Below are 27,441 nucleotides of genomic sequence, written 5' to 3'. Positions count from 1 at the left end.
ATGGATTTTTTGGTTAAACTTTCCCCTGCCATCAAATTTCAAGGTAGATATGAAGTTGCTCTCGTCAATTGTATTATCAATAAAACATATCATGTTATAAGAAAGGAGAACCCATCTGAGACTAAAGTAATAATCGTTGACTTCTGTGATGATGGTGGTGTGTTAACTTTGGACTCGGATGATAACCCTATTGCTACCGTACCTTACAGGGAATACAACAATATGCATGAGCCGTGTCGATTTATCAACAAAAAAATTCCAAGTCGAAAAAATGATGGTTTCATTTTCAAGTATTCGAAAGAACAAAGGAGAATATATATCACCAATCCTTTTGATAATAAAAGAAATTTAATCAGTGAGAATTTACTTGAGGCTCTTGGTTTTAAAGATCTTATTATTAAAGCAGAAAATTTCAGTGGCAAAAAACATGTTATCTATGCAGACTATGCACCTAGTTTCTCCTCTGATAGTTGTCTATTGATTTACAGTTAATATGTGGAACCGTCAAGAATTGATAACTCATATGTTCCCAATCTACGTGTTCTAGATAGAAAAGGTGTTGAAATCAATGCTCACCACTACAATATAAGACATCTCCGGTATGTTCTCGTAAACACTTCGTATTTGGAACTCTGTTAGTTTACTCTAAGAAGTGAACCCGGAGATCTTTTAGCTATAACAAAGAGTTTATGTGTCATTACAAGTCACTTTAGACCCGTTGTTTAAGATGAACAATAAAAGAATTCTATTTATCTGTCCTGACATTGATTGTTATGTTGGTGCTCTGAGTTCCCGTCAAATAGGTCATGGATTAGACTATTACGAGGAGCGTATTACAATGTCTGGCTGTGGTCTTGGTGGGTGGTTTGCTAGGCTATTTCGTTCTGCAATACCCTTTGCCAGAAAACATATTACCTACTGCAACAAATTTTGCTGCTTCAACACTACAGGACTGTGGCTCGGGTAAAAACGTCAATGACAGTCTGAACGAAAATATAAGATCTTCAGCAAGAGCTGTCTGAGAACAAATTAAAGCTCATTAAAATGGGAAGGAATTAAAGAGAATGCGTGATCGTCATTCACTCATCAATCTCACCCAGGTGGAAAGTGAAATAAATCAACAACGACCTTGAAGAAAAAAGAAAAAGAATAAGAAAAAAAGCTTGTTCAATCAAAGGAGGATTTCTTCTCTTAAGATGACCTGTATCCCCCACAAAGAATCCTATCCATCAAGTACCTCGTCGTTGAATCTATTCAATCATTAAAATTTTGATGTCAGTGTTAATCATGGCTACTATGAACAAGTTAATCCTCAACAACCCCTGTCTGAAAATTTATACTTTCAAATATTTTCCAGTGAAGATTTTTTCATCATATTATCATCAACATTTATTGATTTAAATATTGTGGTGAAGAAAAAGTCAGACAATCAATCTCCCATTGCTACCGACGGTCTATCCTATAAAAACTGTATCCTACACAACTTGCTCAAAAAAATTATTGTGACCATTAACGGAACATTGATTAGCACTAGCAATAATTTATCAAACTAAGCATGCTTCATACAATTTATGTTTATGACTTGAAAATCATACAAAGAGTTGAGAGGACAGGCACTGGGCTATGAATATAAATCGAATGTTGATACTGACGATGATTTAACTGCTGCAGTGACCCAAGATTATCATTTAGTTAGAAAATAAAATCATGAAATATTTAATATACCACAATGGTTGCCTCCCAATGTTAAGATTGACATAAAGTTACAACTAGCTCCAGCAAGATTCATTTTGTGAAAAACACTTGCTGCAGCACCTGATGCAATGTCAATATCACTTCAGCGATTCTTCATGTTTAAAACAACAGGTTATGAGCTCTGTTACATTGGCAGTGGAAAAACTGAGAGCCGGTGGTAACAATATCAAACTTTTTGTTCCCCCTACAGTCACCAATCAACGTCACATTGCCACTGACTCTCTTAATAGTAACAATCCATAATTTATAAATGTATAAATCTCCTAAAAACTCACTTTGGGTTTTTTGAATAGTAATTGAACAAAGGGGAAACGTCCAAAAAACATAAATTAGTCTTAATTAAAATCAAAACATCAGATTTAGCATATAAAAGAACCCCTGGTTAGAGGTTTAAAGCTCCTCTATACAATAATACGGAATTTGCAATTTTTTTCACAAAGATAAATTCCACATGCCTGTTCAGGTGCTTATTTTTTTTCGCAGGGGTGATTGTAACGAACCAGTTACTCTAAAACGTCAAAATAAGGCTTGTTTGATGAGAAATCAAAAGTTCTAGTGTCCTTTTTAAGTGACCAAAATATTGGAGGGCAGCTAGCCCTTCTCCCACCCCCCTTTTTCCCAATGCTGTATGATCATATTTTGAGATATTTGTTTTGTTTTGTATAGTTGAAAGATCGAGTAACTATGTCTAAGGATAACTGACTTTCCTCCGCAGAGGATGGGCTGCAAGCTTTGACCGTCCCACTTTATTACATATAGTGTAGGCTATTTTGGAGTCTAGAGATATTTTTCGGGGGAATCTTTAGGGCGGGGGGGGGGAGGTTTATATGATAGGATTTATTTTTGTCTATTTTTGGCTTAATATAGCTCTTTACTTTTCTTTGAAAAACGTATTTTGGGGGAACTCCTGAAGGAATTACAGGTTCAGCTATGGGTGGGCCTGGAAAAGGGTTCCAGAAAGAACAAATTGGAACTAGTGTTATTCAAAGAGACGATGTTGAAAGAAATCAATAAATTAAAAATGATTTATGGTGTTTAAAAAGTGCTTTATTGTTCTTTCCTGTTTTAATAAATTTTTGGCCAAAATTTTGTTTTGTAACCTCTGCCCTTTTCACCTAATTTTTACCATATACAAAAAGAAATTGGCATTTATCATATTGCATTAACTATTTGTTTTTTTTTCCTTTTTTATTTAAAAAGAATTCGTTGTCTCTGTTTTTGTTTCATATCGTCATTTGTGGATAAATTAAAAAGATATTTTTGATTTTAGTAAACAACTCTGGAGTGAAGTTTAGATAGTCAGGTTTTGTTTATATTCCTTGATATATTACGGCTATTTTAAATGATTAAGTGAAGCAATCGACTTTTGGACAAACTTTCTTTCGTATTTTAAAGATAAGCAGTTGAGCTACGTGAACTAGACTTGCAGGAATTTTCACGGCCTGATTTTTAAGTGGAATCTTCCAAGTTTCCATTAACCCAGCTTCAATATATTCTTCAAAACATCAAAGGAAGCTTTCCTGGAAAGGGGTTGTTTACCGTTTAACGTTTTGGAACTGTTTGAAAGACAGTTGATGTTGGCGAGTTTCCTTGCTTAAAAAACGGTGAAAGTCAGTCTATTTCAGATTACACTCCGGAGCAAAATTTCCCATGAACTCGGGAACTAAAATATGTAATTCTAATGTAGTTTATGATAGAAACTTGTTCAGAAAGTTCCCTTCACTAACTATTTTTTTACCCAAACTTCTTAAAACGTTTCGTCCAGCTTGTAACTTGATGGTTTTAGAAATTTAGAACAGAAAGATGGAAGAATGTTTTTTTTTAATTCACAAATTTACATATATATTAGTAGTATCTATATGCACAATTTCAACCGTACATTCAACTGTACATTCACGCCTATAAGAATATGGTCAAAAGTGTATACAATATGAACGGTACATGAAAAAATACATGGAAAACCCACGCGTGTGACATTAGAGCTAGACATGGAGATTTTATTCCTTGGCACCTTTTCAGAGATTGTACTCGTGGATACCTTTCCAAGCAACGTGATTAAACACGCTGTTACAATCGGAATTGTTTGATTGACATTTGCAAAAAAGGGGTAATTAGTGACTGGATAATTTTTAACATGAAATCTCTGAATAAAATATTTTTGGAGGGATGGGATGATGGGAGCGAGGTGTCATAGAGCACTTATAATGGTGTTATTTGGGGAGATTACGTTCCTTGGCACCTTTTCAGAGCATGTACTCATGAATACCTTTCCATGCAACGTGATTAAACACGCTTTTACAATCGGAATTGTTTGATTGACATTTGCAAAAAAGGGGTAGTTAGTGATTGGATAATTTTTTAACATGAAATCTCTGAATAAAATATTTTTGGAGGGATGGGATGATGGGACTGAGGTGTCTTAGAGTACTTATAATGGTGTTATTTGGGGAGATTACGTTCCTTGGAACATTTTCAGAGCATGTACTCGTGGATACCTTTCCAAGCAACGTGAGTAAACACGCTTTTACAATCTGAATTGCTTGATTGACATTTGCAAAAAGGGGTAATTAGTGATTGGATAATTTTTTAACTTGAAATCTCTGAATAAAATATTTTTGGAGGGATGGGATGATGGGAGCGAGGTGTCTTGGAGTACTTATAATGGTGTTATTTGGGGAGATTACGTTCCTTGACACATTTACAGAGAATGTACTCGTGGATTCCTTTCCAAGAAACATGATTAAATACGCTTTTACAATCGGAATTGTTTGATTGACATTTCTAAAAAAGGGGTAATTAGTGATTGGATAATGTTTTAACATGAAATCTCCGAATAAAATATTTTTGGAGGGTTGGGATGATGGGGGCGAGGTGTCTTAGAGTACTTATAATGGTGTTATTTGGGGAGATTACGTTCCTTGGCACCTTTTCAGAGTATGTACTCGTGGATACCTTTCCAAGAAACATGATTAAACACGCGGCATCAGTGTTGTTAGCAGAATTTCAAAAGGATTGTTTATAAGTGCTGGCATATCTTATGATATAATTTAGGTCGTATTATAAATTTAATTTATTTTTTATTGCTGTAGTTGTTCAGTAGGGACACACGATATCATAAAAGTGTTTAATTCAAAGTATTAAATTTACACTCGAGGTAGTTAACATAATTTAAGAAGTAGAGTTTATGAGTGCTGGCATCTCTTATGAAATAATTTAGGTCGTATGAACAATTTAATTTATTTTTTTTAATGCAGTAGTTTTTCAGTAAGGACACTCGATATCCTAAAAGTGTTTAATTCAAACTATTACCTTGAGAATTGATGTTGTTAGCAGAATTTCAAAAGGAGCGTTTATGAGTGTTGACGTATCTTATGAAATAATTTAGGTCGTATGATCAATTTAATTTATTTTTTAATGCAGTAGTTTCTCAGTAAGGACACTCGATATCCTAAAAGTGTTTAATTCAAACTATTACCTTGAGAATCGATGTTGTTAGCAGAATTTCAAAAGGACCGTTTATGAGTGCTGGCGTATCTGATGAAATAATTTAGGTCGTATGATCAATTTAATTTATTTTTTAATGCAGTAGTTTTTCAGTAAGGACACTCGATATCCTAAAAGTGTTTAATTCAAACTATTACCTTGAGAATCGATGTAGTTAGCAGAATTTCAAAAGGAGTGCTTATGAGTGCTGGCGTATCTGATGAAATAATTTAGGTCGTATGATCAATTTAAGTTATAATTTTAATTAAGTAGTTTTTCAGTAAGGACAATCGATATACTAAAAGTGTTTAATTCAAACTATTACCTTGAGAATCGATGTTGTTAGAAGAATTTCAAAAGGATCGTTTATGAGTGCTGGCGTATCTGATGAAATAATTTAGGTCGTATGATCAATTTAATTTATTCTTTTAATGCTGTAGTTTTTCAGTAAGGACACTCGATATCCTAAAAGTGTTTAATTCAAACTATTACCTTGAGAATCGATGTTGTTAGAAGAATTTCAAAAGGAGCGTTTATGAGTGCTGGCGTATCTGATGAAATAATTTAGGTCGTATGATCAATTTAATTTATACTTTTAATGCAGTAGTTTTTCAGTAAGGACACTCGATATCCTAAAAGTGTTTAATTTAAAATTTTACCTTGAGAATTGATGTTGTTAAAAGAATTTCAAAAGGATCGTTTATGAGTGCTGGCTTATCTGATGAAATAATTTAGGTCGTATGATCAATTTAATTTATACCTTTAATGCAGTAGTTTTTCAGTAGGAACACTCGATATCCTAAAAGTGTTTAATTTAAACTATTACCTTGAGAATCGATGTTGTTAGAAGAATTTCAAAAGGATCGTTTATGAGTGCTGGCGTATCTGATGAAATAATTTAGGTCGTATGATCAATTTAATTTATTCTTTTAATGCAGTAGTTTTTCAGTAAGGACACTCGATATCCTAAAAGTGTTTAATTCAAACTATTACCTTGAGAATCGATGTTGTTAGCAGAATTTCAAAAGGAGCGTTTATGAGTGCTGGCGTATCTGATGAAATAATTTAGGTCGTATGAAAAATTTAATTTATTTTTTTAATGCAGTATTTTTTCAGTAAGGACACTCGATATCCTAAAAGTGTTGGATTCAAACTTTTACCTTGAGCATCGATGTTGTTAGCAGAATTTCAAAAGGATCGTTTACGAGTGCTGGCGTATCTGATGAAATAATTTAGGTCGTATGATAAATTTAATTTATTTTTTTTAATTCAGTAGTTTTTCAGTAAGGACACTCGAGATCCTAGAAGTGTGTAATTCAAAATATTTCCTTGAAAATCGATCTAGTTATAAGAATTTCAAAAGGAGCGCTTGTGAGCGCTGGCGTATCTGATGAAATAATTTAAGTCGTATGATCAATTTAATTTATTTTTTAATGCAGTAGTTTTTCAGTAAGGACACTCGATATCCTAATAGTGTTTAATTCAAACTATTACCTTGAGAATCGATGTTGTTAACAGAATTTCAGAAGGAGCGTTTATGAGTGATGGCGTATCTGATGAAATAATTTATGTCGTATGATAAATTTAATTTATTCTTTTATTTATGTAGTTTTTCAGTAAGGACACTCTATATCCTAAAATTGTTTAATTCAAAGTATTACCTTGAGAATCGATGTAGTTAGCAGCATTTCAAAAGGATTGTTTATGAGTGCTGGCATATCTGATGAAATAATTTAGGTCGTATGATCAATTTAATTTATTTTTTAATGCAGTAGTTTTTCAGTAAGGACACTCGATATCCTAAAAGTGTTTAATTCAAACTATTACCTTGAGAATTGATGTTGTTAGAAGAATTTCAAAAGGATCGTTTATGAGTGCTGGCGTATCTGATGAAATAATTTAGGTCGTATGATCAATTTAATTTATTCTTTTAATGCTGTAGTTTTTCAGTAAGGACACTCGATATCCTAAAAGTGTTTAATTCAAACTATTACCTTGAGAATCGATGTTGTTAGCAGAAATTCAAAAGGATCATTTATGAGTGTTGACGTATCTTATGAAATAATTTAGGTCGTATGATCAATTTAATTTATTTTTTAATTCAGTATTTTTTCAGTAATGACAATCGATATCCTAGAAGTGTTTAATTCAAACTATTACCTTGAGAATCGATGTTGTTAGAAGAATTTCAAAAGGAGCGTTTATGAGTGCTGGCGTATCTGATGAAATAATTTAGGTCGTATGATCAATTTAATTTATTCTTTTAATGCAGTAGTTTTTCAGTAAGGACACTCGATATCCTAAAAGTGTTTAATTCAAACTATTACCTTGAGAATCGATGTTGTTAGAAGAATTTCAAAAGGATCGTTTATGAGTGCTGGCGTATCTGATGAAATAATTTAGGTCGTATGATAAATTTAATTCATTCTTTTAATGCAGTAGTTTTTCAGTAAGGACACTCGATATCCTAAAAGTGTTTAATTCAAACTATTACCTTGAGAATCGATGTTGTTAGCAGAATTTCAAAAGGAGCGTTCATGAGTGCTGGCATATCTGATGAAATAATTTAGGTCGTATGATCAATTTAATTTATTTTTTAATGCAGTAGTTTTTCAGTAAGGACACTCGATATCCTAAAAGTGATTAATTCAAACTATTACCTTGAGAATTGATGTTGTTAGAAGAATTTCAGAAGGATCGTTTATGAGTGCTGGCGTATCTGATGAAATAATTTAGGTCGTATGATCAATTTAATTCATTCTTTTAATTATGTATTTTTTCAGTAAGGACACTCGATATCCTAAAAGTGTTTAATTCAAAGTATTACCTTGAGAATCGATGTTGTTAGAAGAATTTCAAAAGGATCGTTTATGAGTGCTGGCGTATCTGATGAAATAATTTAGGTCGTATGAAAAATTTAATTTATTTTTTTTAATTCAGTAGTTTTTCAGTAAGGACACTCGATATCCTAAAAGTGTCTGATTAAAACTTTTACCTTGAGCATCGATGTTGTTAGCAGAATTTCAAAAGGATCATTTATGAGTGCTGGCGTATCTGATGAAATAATTTAGGTCGTATGAAAAATTTAATTTATTTTTTTTAATTCAGTAGTTTTTCATTAAGGACACTCGATATCCTAAAAGTGCTTCCACTTTGTTCCTACTAGATTTCTGCTCCGTCTTTTTGAAAATCCTGAAAATTCCGACACCCGACCACAGAAAATCCGACAATTTTTCCGACACTGTGGAAGTCCTAAATCCGACAAATGTTTGACTCGAACCGAAAAATCTGACAAAAGTCCGACTTCAAGAATGAAGCTTCTCATTTTCTACCTTATTTATAGACCTTCAGAACGGCTCAAAATGGTTTCTCAAACGCCTTCTTCTGCAAATGATTTTGGCAATTTCAGCTTGCTATTGTGTTAGGCTGAAAAGGATGCAGTGAGTCGCCTATTAGTTCCCCGATCCGATCCCACTACTCCCGCTTTCATCCTTTTTGCCCTTCTTTTAGCACGCAGCCGCGCTAGAAATTCCTTGCGCTGACGACGCAGCTATTTGCGGTTCAGACGTCGTGGACCATTAGCCAAGACACTATGTCTTCAAAACGCCGTCAACCGCTTCAAGAAGAAAATGTTTTCTTAGGTGTTGTCCTGGGGATAGCATGATTAGCTGTATTTATTAGTAAAGATGTCAAGGCTTCAGATGCACGGGAGTTGAGTTGCACGAGGGTTCAGTTGCACGGGGATTCAGTTACATGGTTACAGGTCGTCTGATCAATTTAATTTATTTTTTAATTCAGTAGTTTTTCAGTAAGGACACTCGATATCCTAAAAGTGTTTGATTCAAACTTTTACCTTGAGCATCGATGTTTTTAGCAGAATTTCAAAAAGGATCCTTTATGAGTGTTGGTGTATCTGATGAAATAATTTAGGTCGTATGATCAGTTTAATTTATTTTTTAATTCAGTAGTTTTTTCAGTAAGGACACTCGATATCCTAAAAGTGTTTGATTCAAAATTTTACCTTGTGCATCGATGTTGTTAGCAGAATTTCAAAATGGATCGTTTACGAGTGCTGGCGTATCTGATGAAATAATTTAGGTCGTATGATCAATTTATTTTATTTTTTAATTCAGTAGTTTTTCAGTAAGGACACTCTATATCCTAAAAGTGTTTGATTCAAACTTTTACCTTGAGAATCGTTGTTGTTTGCAGAATTTCAAAAAGGATCGTTTATGAGTGCTGACGTATCTGATGAAATAATTTAGGTCGTATGATCAATTTAATTTATTTTTTTTTAATTCAGTAGTTTTTCAGTAAGGACACCCGATATCCTAAAAGTGTTTGATTCAAACTTTTACCCTGAGCATCGATGTTGTTAGCAGAATTTCAAAAAGGATCGTTTATGAGTGCTGGCGTATCTGATGAAATAATTTAGGTCGTATGATCAATTTAATTTTTTTTTTTTTAATACAGTAGTTTTTTTTAGTAAGGACACTCAAGACAACACGCACACAGAGAGAACACACACACACAGATACGAAACACACATAGAGACGACACATGCATAGAGACAACACACACACACAAACACACAGACGACACCCATACAGAGACGACACACACACAGAGAAGACACGCACACAGAGACGACATACTCAAAGTGACGACTTACACATAAAGACGACACACACACACACACAGACGAGAGACGACAAACACACAGAGACGAGACACATAGAGAGACGAAACACACACACAGAGAGACGGCACACACACAGAGACAACACAAACACACAAAGAGAAGACACACACACACACAGAAACGACACACAAACAGGGACTACAAACGCACAGAGACGACACACACACACAGAGCCAACTCACGCACAGAGAGGACAAACACACAGAGACGACAGACACAAAGAGACGAATCACACACAGAGAGGACAAACACACATAAATGACACACACACAGAAACAACACACACACATAGAGACCACACAGACACAGAGACAAAACAGACAAAGAGACGACACAAACACAAATACGACACAAACACAGAGACGACACATACACAGAGTCGACACACACACATAGAGCCGACACACATACAGAGAAGACACAAAAACAGAGATAACACACCCACATAGAGACGACACACACACACAAAGACAACAAACACAGAGACAACACACGCACAGTTACGACACACGCACAGAGACGACAAACACACACACGTAAAGACAACATGCATAGAGACAACACACACACACAGAGACGACACCCACACAGAGACGACACAAACACAGAGACGACACACACACAGAGACGACATACTCAAAGTGATGACTTACACATAGAGACGATACACACACACACACACACACACACACACACAAACACATACACACACACACAAACACACACACACAGACGACAAACACACAGAGACGAGACACATAGAGAGACGATACACACACAGAGAGGACGACAAACACACAGAGACAACACACACACAAAGAGACGACACACACACACGAACATACACACACACAAACACAGATACGAAACACACAAAGAGACGACACACGCACAGAGACGACACACACACACAGAACCAACTCACGCACAGAGAGGACAAACACACAGAGACGACAGACACACATACACGACACACACACAAATACGACACACACACAGAAACTACACACACAGAGAGACAACACACACATAGAGACGACACATACACAGAGACGACACACAAACACAGAGACGAAACACACACACACAGACGACACATACACAGAGGCGACACACACATAGAGACGACAAACATACAGAGAAGACACAAAATCAGAGACGACAACCTCACATAGAGACGACACACACACACACACACACCCACACTCACACAAAGACAACAAACACAGAGAAGACGACACACACACAGAGACGACAAACATACAGAGAAGACACAAAAACAGAGACGACACACCCACAGAGATGACACACACATTGAGACGACACACGCACAGACACGACACACAAACAGAGTCATAGTGAGAGAGATATCCAAAAAGTTGGGTTGATCTACGTTCACTTAGAGTGGCGCGCCACTCTCACTATGACTGTGTTTGTGTGTCGTGTCTGTGCAAGTGTGTGTGTGTGTGTGTGTGTGTGTGTGTGTGTGTGTGTGTGTGTGTGTGTGTGTGTGTGTGTGTGTGTGTGTGTGTGTGTGTGTGTGTGTGTGTGTGTGTGTGTGTGTGTGTGTGTGTGTGTGTGTGTGTGTGTGTGTGTGTGTGTGTGTGTGTGTGTGTGTGTGTGTGTGTGTGTGTGTGTGTGTGTGTGTGTGTGTGTGTGTGTGTGTGTGTGTGTGTGTGTGTGTGTGTGTGTGTGTGTGTGTGTGTGTGTGTGTGTGTGTGTGTGTGTGTGTGTGTGTGTGTGTGTGTGTGTGTGTGTGTGTGTGTGTGTGTGTGTGTGTGTGTGTGTGTGTGTGTGTGTGTGTGTGTGTGTGTGTGTGTGTGTGTGTGTGTGTGTGTGTGTGTGTGTGTGTGTGTGTGTGTGTGTGTGTGTGTGTGTGTGTGTGTGTGTGTGTGTGTGTGTGTGTGTGTGTGTGTGTGTGTGTGTGTGTGTGTGTGTGTGTGTGTGTGTGTGTGTGTGTGTGTGTGTGTGTGTGTGTGTGTGTGTGTGTGTGTGTGTGTGTGTGTGTGTGTGTGTGTGTGTGTGTGTGTGTGTGTGTGTGTGTGTGTGTGTGTGTGTGTGTGTGTGTGTGTGTGTGTGTGTGTGTGTGTGTTGTGTGTGTGTGTGTGTGTGTGTGTGTGTGTGTGTCTCATTTCTCCGTATGAGTCATCTCCTTGTGCCTTTCCTCTCTGTGTATTTGTGGCCTCTGTACATATCTTTCTTCTGTGTGTGTGTCGTTTGTGTGTGTGTGTCGTCTCTTTGTGTTTGATTTATCTGTGTGTGTGTGTGTCGTCTCTTTGTGTGTGTGCATTGTGTCTGTGTTTTTCATATCTGTGTGTGTGTGTGTCATCTATAGATTTTTCTCGTCTCTGTGCTTTTGTCGTCTGTCTGTGTGTGTGTGTGTGTGTCGTTTCTATGTGTAAGTCGTGACTGTGAGTATGTCGCCTCTGTGTGTGTGTCGTCTCTGTGTGTGTGTCGTCTCTGTATGGGTGTCGTCTCTGTGTGTGTGTGTGTTGTCTCTATTCATGTGTCGTCTCTATATGTGTTTCGTATCTGTGTGTGTGTGTTTTCTCAGTGTGCGTGTTGTCTTGAGTGTCCTTACTAAAAAAAAAACTACTGTATAAAAAAAAAATTAAATTGATCATACGACCTAAATTATTTCATCAGGTACGCCAGCACTCATAAACGATCCTTTTTGAAATTCTGCTAACAACATCGATGCTCAAGGTAAAAGTTTGAATCAAACACTTTTAGGATATCGGGTGTCCTTACTGAAAAACTACTGAATGAAAAAAAAAATTAAATTGATCATACGACCTAAATTATTTCATCAGATACGTCAGCACTCATAAACGATCCTTTTTGAAATTCTGCAAACAACATCGATTCTCAAGGTAAATTTTGAATCAAACACTTTTAGGATATCGAGTGTCCTTACTGAAAAACTACTGAATTAAAAAATAAATTAAATTGATCATACGACCTAAATTATTTCATCAGGTACGCCAGCAATCATATACGATCCTTTTTGAAATTTTGCTAACAACATCGATGCTCAAGGTAAAAGTTTGAATCAAACACTTTTAGGATATCGGGTGTCCTTACTGAAAAACTACTGAATTAAAAAAAAAAAATTAAATTGATCACACGACCTAAATTATTTCATCAGATACGTCAGCACTCATAAACGATCCTTTTTGAAATTCTGCTAACAACATTGATTCTCAAGGTAAAAGTTTGAATCAAACACTTTTAGGATATCGAGTGTCCTTACTGAAAAACTACTTAATTAAAAAATAAATTAAATTTATAATACAGCCTAAATTATTTAATCAGATACACCAGCACTCATAAAGAATCATTTTTAAGATTCTGCTAAAAACATCGATTCACAAGGTAAAAGTTTGAATCAAAAACTTTTAGGATATCTAGTGTCCTTAATGAAAAACTACTGAATTAAAAAATAAATTAAATTGATCATACGACCTAAATTATTTCATTAGATACGCCAGCACTCATAAACAATCCTTTTTGAAATTCTGCTAACAACATCGATGCACAAGGTAAAAGTTTGAAGCAAACACTTTTAGGATATCGAGTGTCCTTACTGAAAAACCACTGAATTAAAAAATAAATTAAATTGATCATACGACCTAAATTATTTCATCAGATACACCAACACTCATAAACGATCCTTTTTGATATTCTGCTAACAACATCGATGCACAAGGTAAAAGTTTGAATCAAACACTTTTAGGATATCGAGTGTCCTTACTGAAAAACTACTGAATTAAAAAATAAATTAAATTGATCATACGACCTAAATTATTTCATCAGATACGCCAGCACTCATAAACGATCCTTTTGAAGTTCTTCTAACAACATCGATTCTCAAGGTAAAAGTTTGAATCAAACACTTTTAGGATATCGAGTGTCCTTACTGAAAAACTACTGAATTAAAAAAAAAAATTAAATTGATCATACGACCTAAATTATTTCATCAGATTTTCTCAAGCTTTTGGCTTTTGATTGACAACACTAAAGTTAATGAATCCTAGATCTTTGGAATCAGCATAAGAAACCCATTCTTTTGATGAGCCTATTGATTACAACTGAACCCTTACTTACAATTTTTTCATAATTTCTTGAATGAAATTTCTGCATTGTGTATTCAAGAGGTGAAGAAACTTTTTTTTTATAATTTAATTTCTGATCGCAGGGGGCGGCCCATGGTTGAAGTTGTTTTCACGTAAAAATACCCGAATGAAATTTCTGCATTGTGTATTCAAGAGGTGAAGAAACTTTTTATAATTTAATTTAATTTCTGATCGCAGGGGCGGGCCATGGTCAGAGTTGTTTTCACGTAAAAATACCCTCCCCTTTTTCCATGGAAAATTTCCCCCAAAACAATTCCATTCCTGTCGACTTTTGGAGGGTGTTTCCCCATTTTTCAAAAATTAGTCAATTTTCTCAAGCTCATAGCTTTTGATTGGCAACACTAAAGTTAATGAATCCTAAATCTTTGGAATCAGCATAAGAAACCCATTCTTTTGATGAGCCTATTGATTACAACTGAACCCTTACTTACAATTTTTTCATAATTTCTTGAATGAAATTTCTGCATTGTGTATTCAAGAGGTGAAGAAACTCTTTTTTTATAATTTAATTTCTGATTGCGGGGGGCGGCCCATGGTTGAAGTTGCTTTCACGTAAAAATACCCGAATGTAATTTCTGCATTGTGCATTCAAGAGGTGAAGAAACTTTTTATAATTTAATTTCTGATCGCAGGGGGCGGGCCATGGTTGAAGTTGTTTTCACGTAAAAATACCCTCCCCTTTTCCATGGAAAATCCCCCCGCAAGACAATTCCATTCCTGTCGACTTTTGGAGGGTGTTTCCCCATTTTTCGATAATTAGGCAATTTTCTCAAGCTCATAGCTTTTGATTGGCAACACTAAAGTTAATGAACCCTAGATCTTTGGAATCAGCATAAGAAACCCATTCTTTTGATGAGCCTATTGATTACAACTGAACCCTTACTTACAATTTTTTTATAATTTCGTGAATCAAATTTCTGCATTGTGTATTCAAGAGGTGAAGAAACTTTTTATAATTTAATTTAATTTCTGATCGCAGGGGCGGGCCATGGTCGGAGTTGTTTTCACGTAAAAATACCCTCCCCCTTTTCCATAGAAAATTCCCCCCAAAACAATTCCATTCCTGTCGACTTTTGGAGGGTGTTTCCCCATTTTTCGATAATTAGGCAATTTTCTCAAGCTCATAGCTTTTGATTGGCAACACTAAAGTTAATGAATCCTAGATCTTTGGAATCAGCACAAGAAACCCATTCTTTTGATGAGCCTATTGATTACAACTGAACCCTTACTTACAATTTTTTCATAATTTCTTGAATGAAATTTCTGTATTGTGTATTCAAGAGGTGAAGAAACTTTTTTTTTTATAATTTAATTTCTGATTGCAGGGGGCGGCCCATGGTTGAAGTTGCTTTCAAGTAAAAATACCCGAATGAAATTTCTGCACTGTGTATTCAAGAGGTGAAGGAACTTTTTATAATTTAATTTCTGATCGCAGGGGGCGGGCCATGGTTGAAGTTGCTTTCACGTAAAAATACACGAATGAAATTTCTGCATTGTGTATTCAAGAGGTGAAGAAACTTTTTATAATTTAATTTCTGATCGCAAGGGGCGGGCCATGGTTGAAGTTGTTTTCACGTAAAAATACCCTCCCCTTTTCCATGGAAAATCCCCCCGCAAGACAATTCCATTCCTGTCGACTTTTGGAGGATGTTTCCCCATTTTTGGATAATTAGGCAATTTTCTCAAGCTCATAGCTTTTGATTGGCAACACTAAAGTTAATGAATCCTAGACTTTGGAATCAGCATAAGAAACCCATTCTTTTGATGAGCCTATTGATTACAACTGAACCCTTACTTACAATTTTTTCATAATTTTTTGAACGAAATTTCTGCATTGTGTATTCAAGAGGTGAAGAAACTTTTTTTTTATAATTAAATTTCTGATTGCAGGGGGCGGCCCATGGTTGAAGTTGTTTTCACGTAAAAATACCCGAATGAAATTTCTGCATTGTGTATTCAAGAGGTGAAAAAACTGTTTATAATTTAATTTAATTTCTGATCACAGGGGGCGGGCCATGGTCGGAGTTGTTTTCACGTAAAAATACCCTCCTCCTTTTCCATGGAAAATTCCCCCCAAGACAATTCCATCCCTGTCGAGTTTTGGAGGGTGTTTCTCCATTTTTCGATAATTAGGCAATTTTCTCAAGCTCATAGCTTTTGATTGGCAACACTAAAGTTAATGAATCCTAGATCTTTGGAATCAGCATAAGAAACCCATTCTTTTGATGAGCCTATTGATTACAACTGAACCCTTACTCACAATTTTTTCATAATTTCTCTTTGGAAACAACCTCTATTAAAAACTTTGCCAAGATGTCTCGAGTTACGCATTAATCTCTAAGATAACACAAGCGTGCGATGCCCTTTTTTCCAAAAGGGAGCATTTCTCTAATTACAAAGATAGATTCCTTTTATTTACATCGGAAAATATTTTTGAAGGAAATAACTATTTCTATCGTTTTTTTTTTAATGAGCACCAAGTAAAGAAAAAACACACGGAACCAGGCAACAGAGTCTCTCAAACCCCGTAAAAATGACTCAAACCCCAGTGCAACTGAACCCCCTTTAACTGAACCCTCGTGCAACTCAACCCCCCCCCCGTGCAACTCAACCACATTTAACTAAACCCGTGTAACTGAATCCGCATGTAACTGAACCCCCGTGCAACTGAACTCCCGTGCAACTCAACTCCCGTGCAACTCAACCCCATTTAACTCAACCCCCGTACAACTGTCCCCCCCATGTAACTGAACCCCTGGACAACCGACCCTCTTGCCCCCTGACCTTTCAGACGACTGACCCCCTGTACTACTAACCATGAGTGAACATCGACCCGATTTAACTAAACCCTCGGGCAACTATAACCCCTGTAATGGACCCCTCGCGCAACTCAATCCTCCGTGGAACTCAACTCCCGTGCAACTCAACTCCCTAGTGTTAGACTTTGACTTTTCATCCCAATTTAATTAAAAAAATAAGCATTTTCAACTAGAAATAAGGAGCACCACTTGTGTGGGGAATCCCCGTTCATACTGCTATCTTTTTTGCAATGTTTAGGAACAGGTGGGGAATCCCCGCTCGTTTGGAATGGTACCAACAGGGCATAAGCAAATAGCATGTAGTTTCATAACGTGTTTAATCACGTGTAGAGGTCCCATAGAATAACAATGGAAGGGACATAGAATAGCATGGAAGGAACATAAGCCAAGCAAATAACATGGGAATTGCTATGGGCGTACGCAATATGGTAGGTACTACTCTAATCATAATAGGTATCCACAGAATAGATAAAATCAAGTATACTTAAGTCTTCCTGTCAATTGAAATTTGACTAAGCAGTCCAAGCTAGAAACATGACATTTTTCGGAACAGCCATGGAAGCATGAAATGTGTTATAAGAAAACAAATCACCAAAAAACATAAAAAAAATCGTAATTTGTAAGAATCACAAAAATTTTGTTGACTTAAGGTGCTTTTGCTTGGTTTTGGACAAAGATGTAACATTTATTAATGTTAAATTGCTCTCTTTTGGACATGATTTTTTGACTATTGGATTGAATTCATTGTTTTGTCCTAGGTGATTGGATATATGAATAAGGTCTGGACCTTGTCCAAGTGCTCATTTATCTCCGTTACTAAATTAGGAAGACAGTTTTATTTTATTTTTTTTTAACAAAGTAATTACCTGTAAAATACTATAATGGAAAAATCAGGAAGAGATGGCTTTGAATGATTATAAGATTTCTATAGTGAAAACTGTTGGTAAATTGGAATAGATCAAAACAGGCCTGATCCGGGAGACAAAGGAAGCGGAATTTCAGTGTAAACGAAGATAATTTTATTGCTGATCAGTATTATTGACACCTATGCATGTTCAATTATGACTATTAATGGCAATATATTATAATTAGTGTTATGTGAAGCGACATTAACCGAAAGTAAGGAGCAACATTAAAAGTTAAAACGAACAGAAATTATTACGCATATGATGGGGTTGCCCCCAACTCAACTACTCGCTGTTTACGCTAAAGTTTGAATTTTGTCCTAATTCTTTAAGATCGATTCCTGAAATACGAGGCTCATCTAATTGGAAGAATCATAAGCTTTTTTAAAAGTGCTACAAAAATTTAGCGTGAAGAGTGAGGTGTCGAGGAGGGGGTAATCCCCATCATATGCGTAATAATTTCTGTTTGTTTTAAGTTTTAATGTTGCTCCTCACTTTCAGTTGAAAAAACTTGTTTTTTATTTTACACATACCTAAAACTAGTGCTAAAATTATAAATATTTATTACAGTGAGCTTTACATCGAAATCCGATGTTTTAAATTTCTAAACTAGTTTTCCTTTTACTTTTTGAATTTTGTTTGTCTTTTTATAAATGTGACTTTCTTTTATTATGTTGATTCGAATTCGTTATGATTTTCATTACCTGTTTTACCTGAGACTATCAAAATAGTCAATTAAATAAATTTAACTTAATATCCTGCCAAAAATAACGAAGTTTGGATAAATGTTGATTTTGTAGAAGTCAATGTAATGGAAAACTCAGTTATATACTTTCTACTTGAACAGACTTCAATTTTATTTGTTTCCCATTTTTTCACAGAAGTGCCTGATTTAGATGAAGATGAACTCCTTATCAGCTCACTACTTCTTAGAAATCTACAGATTCTTCAATTCAACGCCCACGAGATCACTGATCTTGTTTTTATAAATGGCAAAGGACTTAATAATGCAAAGACACATTCAGTTGGACTTGCGATCTACCAGATAGCTTCATTGCTAAATCATTCCTGTTATCCTAACGTTGCAAGGTAGATCGATGTTTTTTCTTTTTTTTTTTTTGCAGCGATGTGACAGATTTTGAGACATTACCTATTCGATATGTAGGTACCATTGATCTTAATGTGTTTTCAACGAAGTAGATCAACCAGGATTTATTTGTAATAATGATGAAATTGTAGTTTAAATGAGGTATGATATACCACCGTAGACATAGGGATAGATCAATGGTAACCCATCAAGGATGGAAAGACCTCGTTAAACAAGGTCACCTTCTAGATTCGTGTCTAGACACGAATACCGTCACTCTCCAAACCAAAGGGCATATTGCACGTTTTATTATTTTATGGGATAACGAAAAACGCCGTAATTATTAAGTCAACAACTAGTAACGATAAATAATTATTTGTGTTTATTTGCGTTCAAAAAAGAACAGATAACGCAAAATTATAAGCTACCTATATTATTATTAGGTGCAGAAATACTTAAATTTATCCCCCTTTCATGTATTATAATCTTTTTAGGCATTAAACTTGTTAAATGCCATTTTAGGTAGAGGATAATAAATAATAATTAACGGTTATTAATGATAGTTGAGTCCTGGAACACAGCTTAAATAAAAGTAAATGTGGCGAAAATTACAAACAAAAACTGAATTTTGTATCTGAATTATGCAGAAAGTATAAGAAATTAGAAATACACTGTAAAGTCATCAGATTTGGGGGAGAACCCACCCCCCCCCACCTCCTTACTTAGATATTTATCTTGCCTAAGAGAGCACTGTATTTATTTTGGGATTTTAATTTATTTATTTTTCTGAGCAAACTTCGTGCAATTTTGAATATCCTAAGTGTTTCAGTTTTTTGTCTGTAAAGTGGTATGAAAAATGATAAAAGTAGTTCTTCCCTAGTTTGGACTTATAAATATTTGAATTGAGGATATAGGCACGAATGCAAGAATTTATTTCAGAGAAAAGTCAGGATTTGAGGGAGAAGACTATTTGTGAAAAATACAAATACCGATCGATTGCATAGCAAGTAAGAGAATTTTGGGAAAAGAGTGTAAAATTCAAGATTCCTGGAAAGAGAGTATCCAAAGATCAATCCTCTGGCGTACTCACATGCACCAAAACTGATATCATGTTGCAAAGCTTAAACATAAAACTGAACCCTTTTGGTTTTCTAGCGTATTGGGGCAAGAAAACTTGCTGAGTTTTACGGTAGTGCATGAGAGCTTTTTAGTTTTATCGGTTTTATAAAATGGATCTCTAAAATATAGAGGATCGTTGGTAGTACCTTCGGCTAGCAGGTCTAGTCATAAAGGGGGGAAAAAATGAGAAGATTAGCGATTGCTTCTCGACTCCTTTTTTATTTGCTATAGATGCTATGAAACTGTGGTAGAAAATTATTTTCCTGTGTGTAATTATTTGCCTAAGTCATTAACTCCGAAATCAAACTATAGAACTTTTTTTTAGAAAAGGGGGGGGGGTTTCATAACACCAAATAGTTTTTTGCTGAAACGATAGTATGTTTTTAATAAAGAGACAAAAAACAATCCCAAATGTTTCAGGATTCGTTCTTAAAGAATCGGGACTGAATTCAAACTTTAGCGTAAAGAGCGAGGTGTTCAGGAGGCGGCACCCCCTTCATGTACGTAATAATTTCTGTTCGTTTGAAGTTTTAATGTTGCCCCTTACTGTCAGTTGAAAAAACTTCTTGTTTCATTTAATTTTTGATCGTTTTTTAAATAATGCCAGGAAATCTGGCCCCATGAACAATCCAATGTTGCATGACCAACTTTCCTTTACTTAGGTATTTCTCCGGCACAAAGCTTGTCATTAGAGCACTTAGAAAAATTCCGTCAAAAGAGCCAATCCTAGATAACTACGGTCCTCTTTTTACTCATAAATCTTTGAAGGAGAGAAAAAGAACTACAAATGGAAGATATTGGTTTGACTGCCAATGTGACGCCTGCTACCATAATTGGCCAACTTACAGAGAGCTGGAAGTAGAAATTCGAAGAATTAGGTTTGTATAATGTATTAAAGGTAATTATTTGGTTAAAAAAAGAAGAAGAAGAAAACAACTGTTTTCCTACTTTATCAATTGAGATAAACAAGCACTTGAACAAGGTCTTGACCTTACTCATCTATCCAATCACCTAGGAAAAGCAGTATAGCCCAACAGCCAGCAAAATAGAAATGTTTGTATGTAAGACTGTTTATTTTGCTGAAAAAGAACTCAACTAAAATCCACTGAAGCTAGTTTCAAGTTTAAAGTTCAACTGAAGACTTTTTTGGATTAAAAATAGACTAATTAAGTTCTTCAAGTTCATTTAGTTCTTCCATTTAGTTCTTCTTGCTTTGTAGGGGATGAACCTTGTGGAAGTTTAATTTTTCTTCTTGTGCGATATTCGTTTAGTACATCTGGCGTTCCATTCCATGTCTAAATTTGTATTCTATTGTTTGAATTGTCAAATAATCCAAGTGAATTTGACTTCAAGTATTGTATTTTCTTTTTCTTTTACATAAAATATCCTCTTAATATGATTTGGCTCTTGGGTATCCTTTATATTTGTATTTTGTATATCCTTCTTTTTCTATTTCCTTCGTTTAAAATGATCTAACCTGATACTGAACGTTTGTTTAGTTTTGCAATGCAAAATTAATCATAGGGAAAATTGGGGATGCCCGCAGGCAGCGATTCGTGTTTCTTCTCCTTGCAAAAACCTTCCATAAATATCAATCAGGCCTAATATAGAGCGTTTTGCTTTAAAAAAAAGCAATTAGTCCTCCTTTGATGTAGTAAGCCACTCTATACTGTGAAAAATAGCTGTGAAAAAACTCAATCGTTCCCAGGAAGACTACCTTTTCCATCATTCGAAATAACCAAAAAAACATATTCAATTATTTACCTTGGGATTCCGAAAAAACATAGGGATTTTAAATAAAAGTTCCATTACTTGGAGATAAAAAGGGTCGTTTGGTTTTAATCATACTCTGTATGAATTTCTTTGTCTTAAACTATAATCTTCGGCTATTATCTCAATATCAACTCCCAACAAACGTGGTTTCATAAGTATTTTTCCCAGGGAAGAGGAGGGGGGCAAAGGCTTGGAAAAGTAATTTTTGAAAAAATAAATATTGTAAAAAGTTGTCTTTTTAATTTTTACATTTTGCATTCAAGGGGGTGGGGTACCAACCTAAACTACTGGCTTAAGGAAAACAGTTTTAAGTATAGTATTAAATAAAAAAACTAGTTTTTTCAACTGAAAGTTAGGAGCAACATTAAAACTTAAAACTAACTGAAATTATTATTTATATGAAGGGGGATGCCTCCTCCTCAACACCTCGCTATTTACACTAAAGTGTTTTTAATATTTTTAAAAAAGCTTCTTACTGTTCTAATTAAACGACCATTGTGTTTCAGGAGTCGCTCTTAAAGAATTGGGACATAATACAAACTTTCACGTAGAGAAGGAGGTGTTAAGGAGGGGGCAACCCCCTTCATGCACGCAATAATTTCTGTTCGTTTGAAATTTTTATGTTGCTGCTGACTCTCAGCTGAAAAAACTTGTTTTTTCATTTATTTTCTGATCGTTCTTAAATAAGGCCAGAAAATATGGCCGCAGCTTCACGAAAAAATCCCCCTACCCACGGAAATATCCTCTAGACAATTAAATCTCAGTGAAAATTTACCCCGGACAATTACCCTTAACAACTCCACGCGTCAAATTGAGACGGAAAAGAGAAAGCAAGACTTCTACAAAGAATTTCGTATAGGAATTCTGGCAAATTCCCCCAGCATAAAATTTCCCCTCTGAATTTCACCCACTGGAAAATTCCCTCCCCATTGGAAAATTCCCCCCTGGAAAATCCCCAGCAGAAAATTCGTCCCCCACCCGAAAATGCATGCATACTTCCCAATAACAAATACTATGCGTAAACATTGGGCAAATTTTATAAAATAGACCCTTCCCCTGGAGCTGTGCGGGGGTGGGGGGGCATGTTACATCCAAAGGCACAGCTATTGGGCCTTTCAATGATGCTGAACAAAATGACTATCTCAAAATTTTGATCGGGCGATTTTGGAAAAAAGGGCGGGAGGAGGCTTAGTTGCCCTCCAATCCTTTTGGTCACTTAAAAAGGGTGCTACAACTTTTAATTTTCGTTCTAATGAGCCCTAACCCGATATCCCCGGTGATCTTTCTTCCGGAAAAATTAGAAAATTCCACATTTTTGCAGATAGGGGGTTGAAACCTCTGAAATAAGGTTCTCTGATACGTTGAATCTGATGGTGTGATTTTCGTTAAGATTCTTTGTATTTTAGGGGGTGTTTCCCCCTTTTTTGGAAAATCAGGCAAATTTTCTCAGGCTCGTAGCCTTTGATCTGTGATACTAAACTTAATGAAACTTATATATTTGGAATCAGCAAAACTATTAAGCCGCGTCATTCCTTACTTACAGTTCGTTACCACAAACTCTTTGATTATCGGCAGTTGAACATATAGGACGATAAACCAGTCGTAACAGTCATAGTTACTGCAAAAATTGAAGAAAAAGTGATTCACACACGAAACTTTAACTGGTACTTGAGAAAGTGCTTCTTTTCTTTTATTTTGTGTTTCGAGGCATGTTTTTGTATTTGCTCTTGGACTTTAGCTACTTTTTGGTCTTCTTTTAGCACTGAGGATGGCTAAGCGGAACTCTCGACGACAATATTTGGGCTTTCTTCTTTTCCACTGGCTGTGGATTACCATATTTTTCTTTAATGTGTTACGTTTTCTCATTTTGTCTTACTCAGCCTGTGTGGTCCCATGAATTCTTTACTTCTAGCTGCTCAAAGTGCAGAAACATAATTTGTGGAAAGGATACTGAGGCAACAATCAAGTGTACAAGGTGCGGAGAATCAAATAATTTGAAGGAAAAACTCGAACAAATCAATCAAGCCAAGATTCTGTATCAAGGTACTAATCATAAAAATTTCACTTTTTCAGCTCAAATACTGGACTTTTCTAAGTCAGCCATTTTGTAAGAAGCTTACTTTTGTGCCATATTTGTCTGCCAGCTTTTCTAAATTTTCAACTTTTGTTTTGCTTACATAAGAAGTTTAACCAAATCTCCTTAATAACCCAGATTAAATATCTTCACAAATGTTATTTTATGCGTCATCAGTTTACTGAAGTAATTAAATCGGTTTTGAAGTAAAACTGTTCAAACACTGAAGTTCGAGAGTTTTTCTTGTATTTGCCCACCTTGATTTCTGATCTCGGATACTCGTTAGTCACTATTTTTAAGAGCAAGATTTTTAGTACCCTGGGGCACATATTATGCTATTTTAGGCAGAAAAAACCCTTATGAATGCATACTAGAAACTAAAAAGAGAACAAACAGAAACATACTACATACTACATAGAAACAACATAGAAACATACTACAAACTAACATAAAACATACTACAACATATAATACTACAACAACATATAATACTACAATATAAAACATACTACATAGAAACGAATACTATCAGAAACAAACACAAATAGAAACATAAGAAACCATATTACTGAATGAACAACGGAAAAATAGTTACTTCAACATCCATTTGTATAGCCGCACACGATTGTTTTGAGATAAGTAATTGGCCGGGAGTAACCGGGGCATTACAGATTATATAGGTATATTCTTAAATCCGTAAGCAGACACCAAATAAACATTGAAAACATTTCAAAATGTGATACCTGTATTCAGATCAGGACCAGCAATGAATCTTCTTTCGGGATTTTCTTCGTTATTTCTTTTATGCAGTTATTCATACTAGATTCAGAATGGCTCGCAAAAAAACATTATAAAGACAAGACATACCCTATGCCGCTGCACTGAAGAATAAACTAGTAACCTATATTCACAGCGATCAAGACGCGCATGAGGATATACTCCCCTCCCCCCGCCTTGTGAGGTCAGTCAGTCACTAAAAGAAAAAAATACAAAATGAAAACTTCTAATTTTGACGAGTGAGCGATTTAACCAATTTTGCTGTGTTTTATCAATTCTTACCGAAGTTTTGATTCTGCTTCACAATTTGCGTCAAGATTTTTTTTTATTCTGCGCCAAAGTTTGCGTTCAGATTTTGGGATCTAAACACAGGATTTGATGGCGGAAAAAAAATTTAAGAAAAAAATTGTAGAATTCTTGCTATCAAAACCCGTATCAGACACTAACAGACTTAAAAAAAATCATCACAAGGGATAGATATAATGACGCCACCTTCCCACCAAGTGATCTCGTGTTGAAACAAGCGAATCATAAATATTGCAGGAAATTTGGTATTTTGATATATTTGACTGTCTATTTTGAACGTTTTTGCAAAGTAAATGTTGGTAAAATCACTAATTTGCTGACTTTAAACAACGTTAGTAAGTAATGTACTGCGCTTTGAATAGAGTAATAGTAGGTAATAGAGAAGATATGGCGACTTCAAGATTACTGAAGTCGTTAAGATACTGCGGATTTTTTTCATTCTGTTTTCCCTGAATCATACGACAACTCCTATATCCGGCATTTGATGGTCCTATAGCGAAGGTATATTTTTTTACCTCTTATTTTAGTTGCAGGTATATTGAATAGGTAGTACTTTTCTCAACCATTTGTATTTTTTTTAATAAAGCTATTGTTAGCTTTTAGTTTTCAAGCTGTTGACACATTTAAAACCCCAATGAATTTTGACTATCATTATTATGGTTATTCTGAGTTGTTTAAAATATAATAGACTGCCAAGTCAAAAGACTCCAAAATAGATGTGCAAAACATTAACATATACTCTGGAGTCTTGGGAGCCTTTGGGCTATTGGTAAATCCTTTTCTTTAGAAGATTTACACAAATCAGACTGAGCTGTTTTAACCTCCTGAGACTAGGTGTCCACGTCTGTGGCTCCCTTACAGAGACTTTTTTGTTGCAAAGGATGTCTAACCGAGTTTTGAGTGCCTTAATGTGTGTTCTTTGTACCTGAAATATTATCTACAATTTTTTCAGAAGACTTCTGTGCCTTTAAGTGCCTATTTCCCTAACTTAAAAACCCTCAATTTGGAGATTAAAAAAAGCGAGGAAAAAGATAAAAAAAAAAAAAATGGAAATGTAATGAATAAGTAATAACAAAAATAATGTGTTGTATTTAAACTAGACTTCACATAGACAGCTTTGAACAGATGGCTCTTGTGGAGCCTCAAAAATCACCCTGTCCTCGTTTGCAGACACTGAGTTCCAAGCGAGTAATCTAGAAAGCTAAAACTAATTGGCTTCGGAGCCTGCTGAATTTTCGTTTTAGTTAAATATAATAATGATTGGTCGCTTAATTACTTTTGTAAGCTTTTTCTGCATAAATTTTTAATTGAAATTTGCTCTTAATTAGAAAAGTAGATTTCAAAACAATCTTCTGATTTCAAAACAAACTATCGTTTCAAGATATGTACAAAAAAGTGGACTGTGAGTCTGTTTCATCATTTTGTAGATGCCGCACTAGAAAATGCGCTCTACGAATTGAAGTGTAATGACCCATAAGTTTCTGGTAATATAAACAGCTCATCGAACTTTGTTTCTGTGTTGTCGAGTTTCTGCTCAATTCTGGAAGGGTCATGAGGTCAAGATTATAAAGTGGAAGAATTCCCAGGTGAAACTGGTAATCGTGTCTTGAGCATGAAAAACAGAAAAGTCCCTCCACCACAAGGAAAAGCAGCATTGTGCTTACAGGAATTCTGTGGCTTGAAAATGCCACTCCCCGCAGACGGCCAGAATGTTGTAAAAAGTTAAGATGGTTGGGTTCACAGTGCACAACTAGTCTTTGATTAAAAAAAGACAGCATTTACTTAAAAAAATAATGAGGAAGAGGGAAGTTTTATTTGACAAATCTTTTTTAATGCACGATTTTTTTTTGTTTCTATACTTTCAATTAGATAGGAACCGAATGTCCACACCTGTGGACTTCCTTCAGGGCTGTAATTATAGGGCCAGACTTTTTTCAGCTTATTAGCATTAATGATGATTTTTTTTAAATTTCATTACAAAGAAATCCACAAAACAAGAAAAGTGCTTCTGTGTTCAAGTCTCAGGAGGTTAACGATGGAGTCTAGCATTGCCAGTTCAGTCTAACAACTTTCAGATTAGGGTAGAGTCGGGCTTAGGTAATGATTTATTCCGTTATACTAATGCTTCTATTAATACACCGAAGTCAGTTTATATTTCCGGAAATAAAAACAGACCTAGAGTTTCAGTTTCCCGATCAACTGTTCTACCTAACATATTCAAAGTGTCCCGGCTAAATATTTTGAGAGACAATATAATTTCAGATGCTTTTAAAGAGATGGACGCAAAGAACATTAAAAAAGCAATACCACTACTCCAAGAAGCAATAACGCTGTTGGAAGCAAATGTTTGTCCTCCAGTTAAAATTCTGCATTTGGCCCAAGACAAACTTAGATTGTGTTTTAGTGCACTTGGATCTACATGGAATTACACTGCTAAGAAATAGATTATACTGGTTCTTGAATAAAAGAGTGTTTTCAGCTATTTTGTTACTAGGAAGGTTTAAA

General features: G+C 35.4%; 1 protein-coding gene across 1 annotated transcript; it reads left to right on the top strand.

Annotated features, from left to right (window-relative positions):
* On the top strand, positions 1 to 27,441 carry LOC148940075 (protein-lysine N-methyltransferase SMYD4-like). Its single transcript, XM_089106069.1, has 5 exons — positions 1 to 198; positions 18,648 to 18,889; positions 20,669 to 20,884; positions 23,692 to 23,822; positions 27,199 to 27,441. Exons 1-5 carry the CDS (start codon positions 1 to 3, stop codon positions 27,378 to 27,380), a joined length of 969 nt encoding a protein of 322 aa, XP_088962195.1. The 3' UTR covers positions 27,381 to 27,441.

Source organism: Artemia sp. Qi Xiang Cuo, chromosome 20 (assembly GCF_049724085.1).
Source record: "Artemia sp. Qi Xiang Cuo chromosome 20, ASM4972408v1, whole genome shotgun sequence".
Lineage (NCBI taxonomy): Eukaryota > Metazoa > Arthropoda > Branchiopoda > Anostraca > Artemiidae > Artemia > Artemia sp. Qi Xiang Cuo.
The sequence above is the reverse complement of the archived record's forward strand: the minus strand, read 5'-3'. Positions and strand labels throughout refer to the sequence as shown.

Excerpts from the sequence above, each read along its gene's own strand:
- LOC148940075 (XM_089106069.1), top strand. The coding sequence starts at position 1 with ATGGATTTTTTGGTTAAACTTTCCCCTGCCATCAAATTTCAAGGTAGA. Across the intron at positions 199-18,647 it reads ATGATAACCCTATTGCTACC|ACTTCAATTTTATTTGTTTC; the intron begins GTACCTTACAGG and ends CTACTTGAACAG. Across the intron at positions 23,823-27,198 it reads AGCCAAGATTCTGTATCAAG|ATGCTTTTAAAGAGATGGAC; the intron begins GTACTAATCATA and ends ATATAATTTCAG.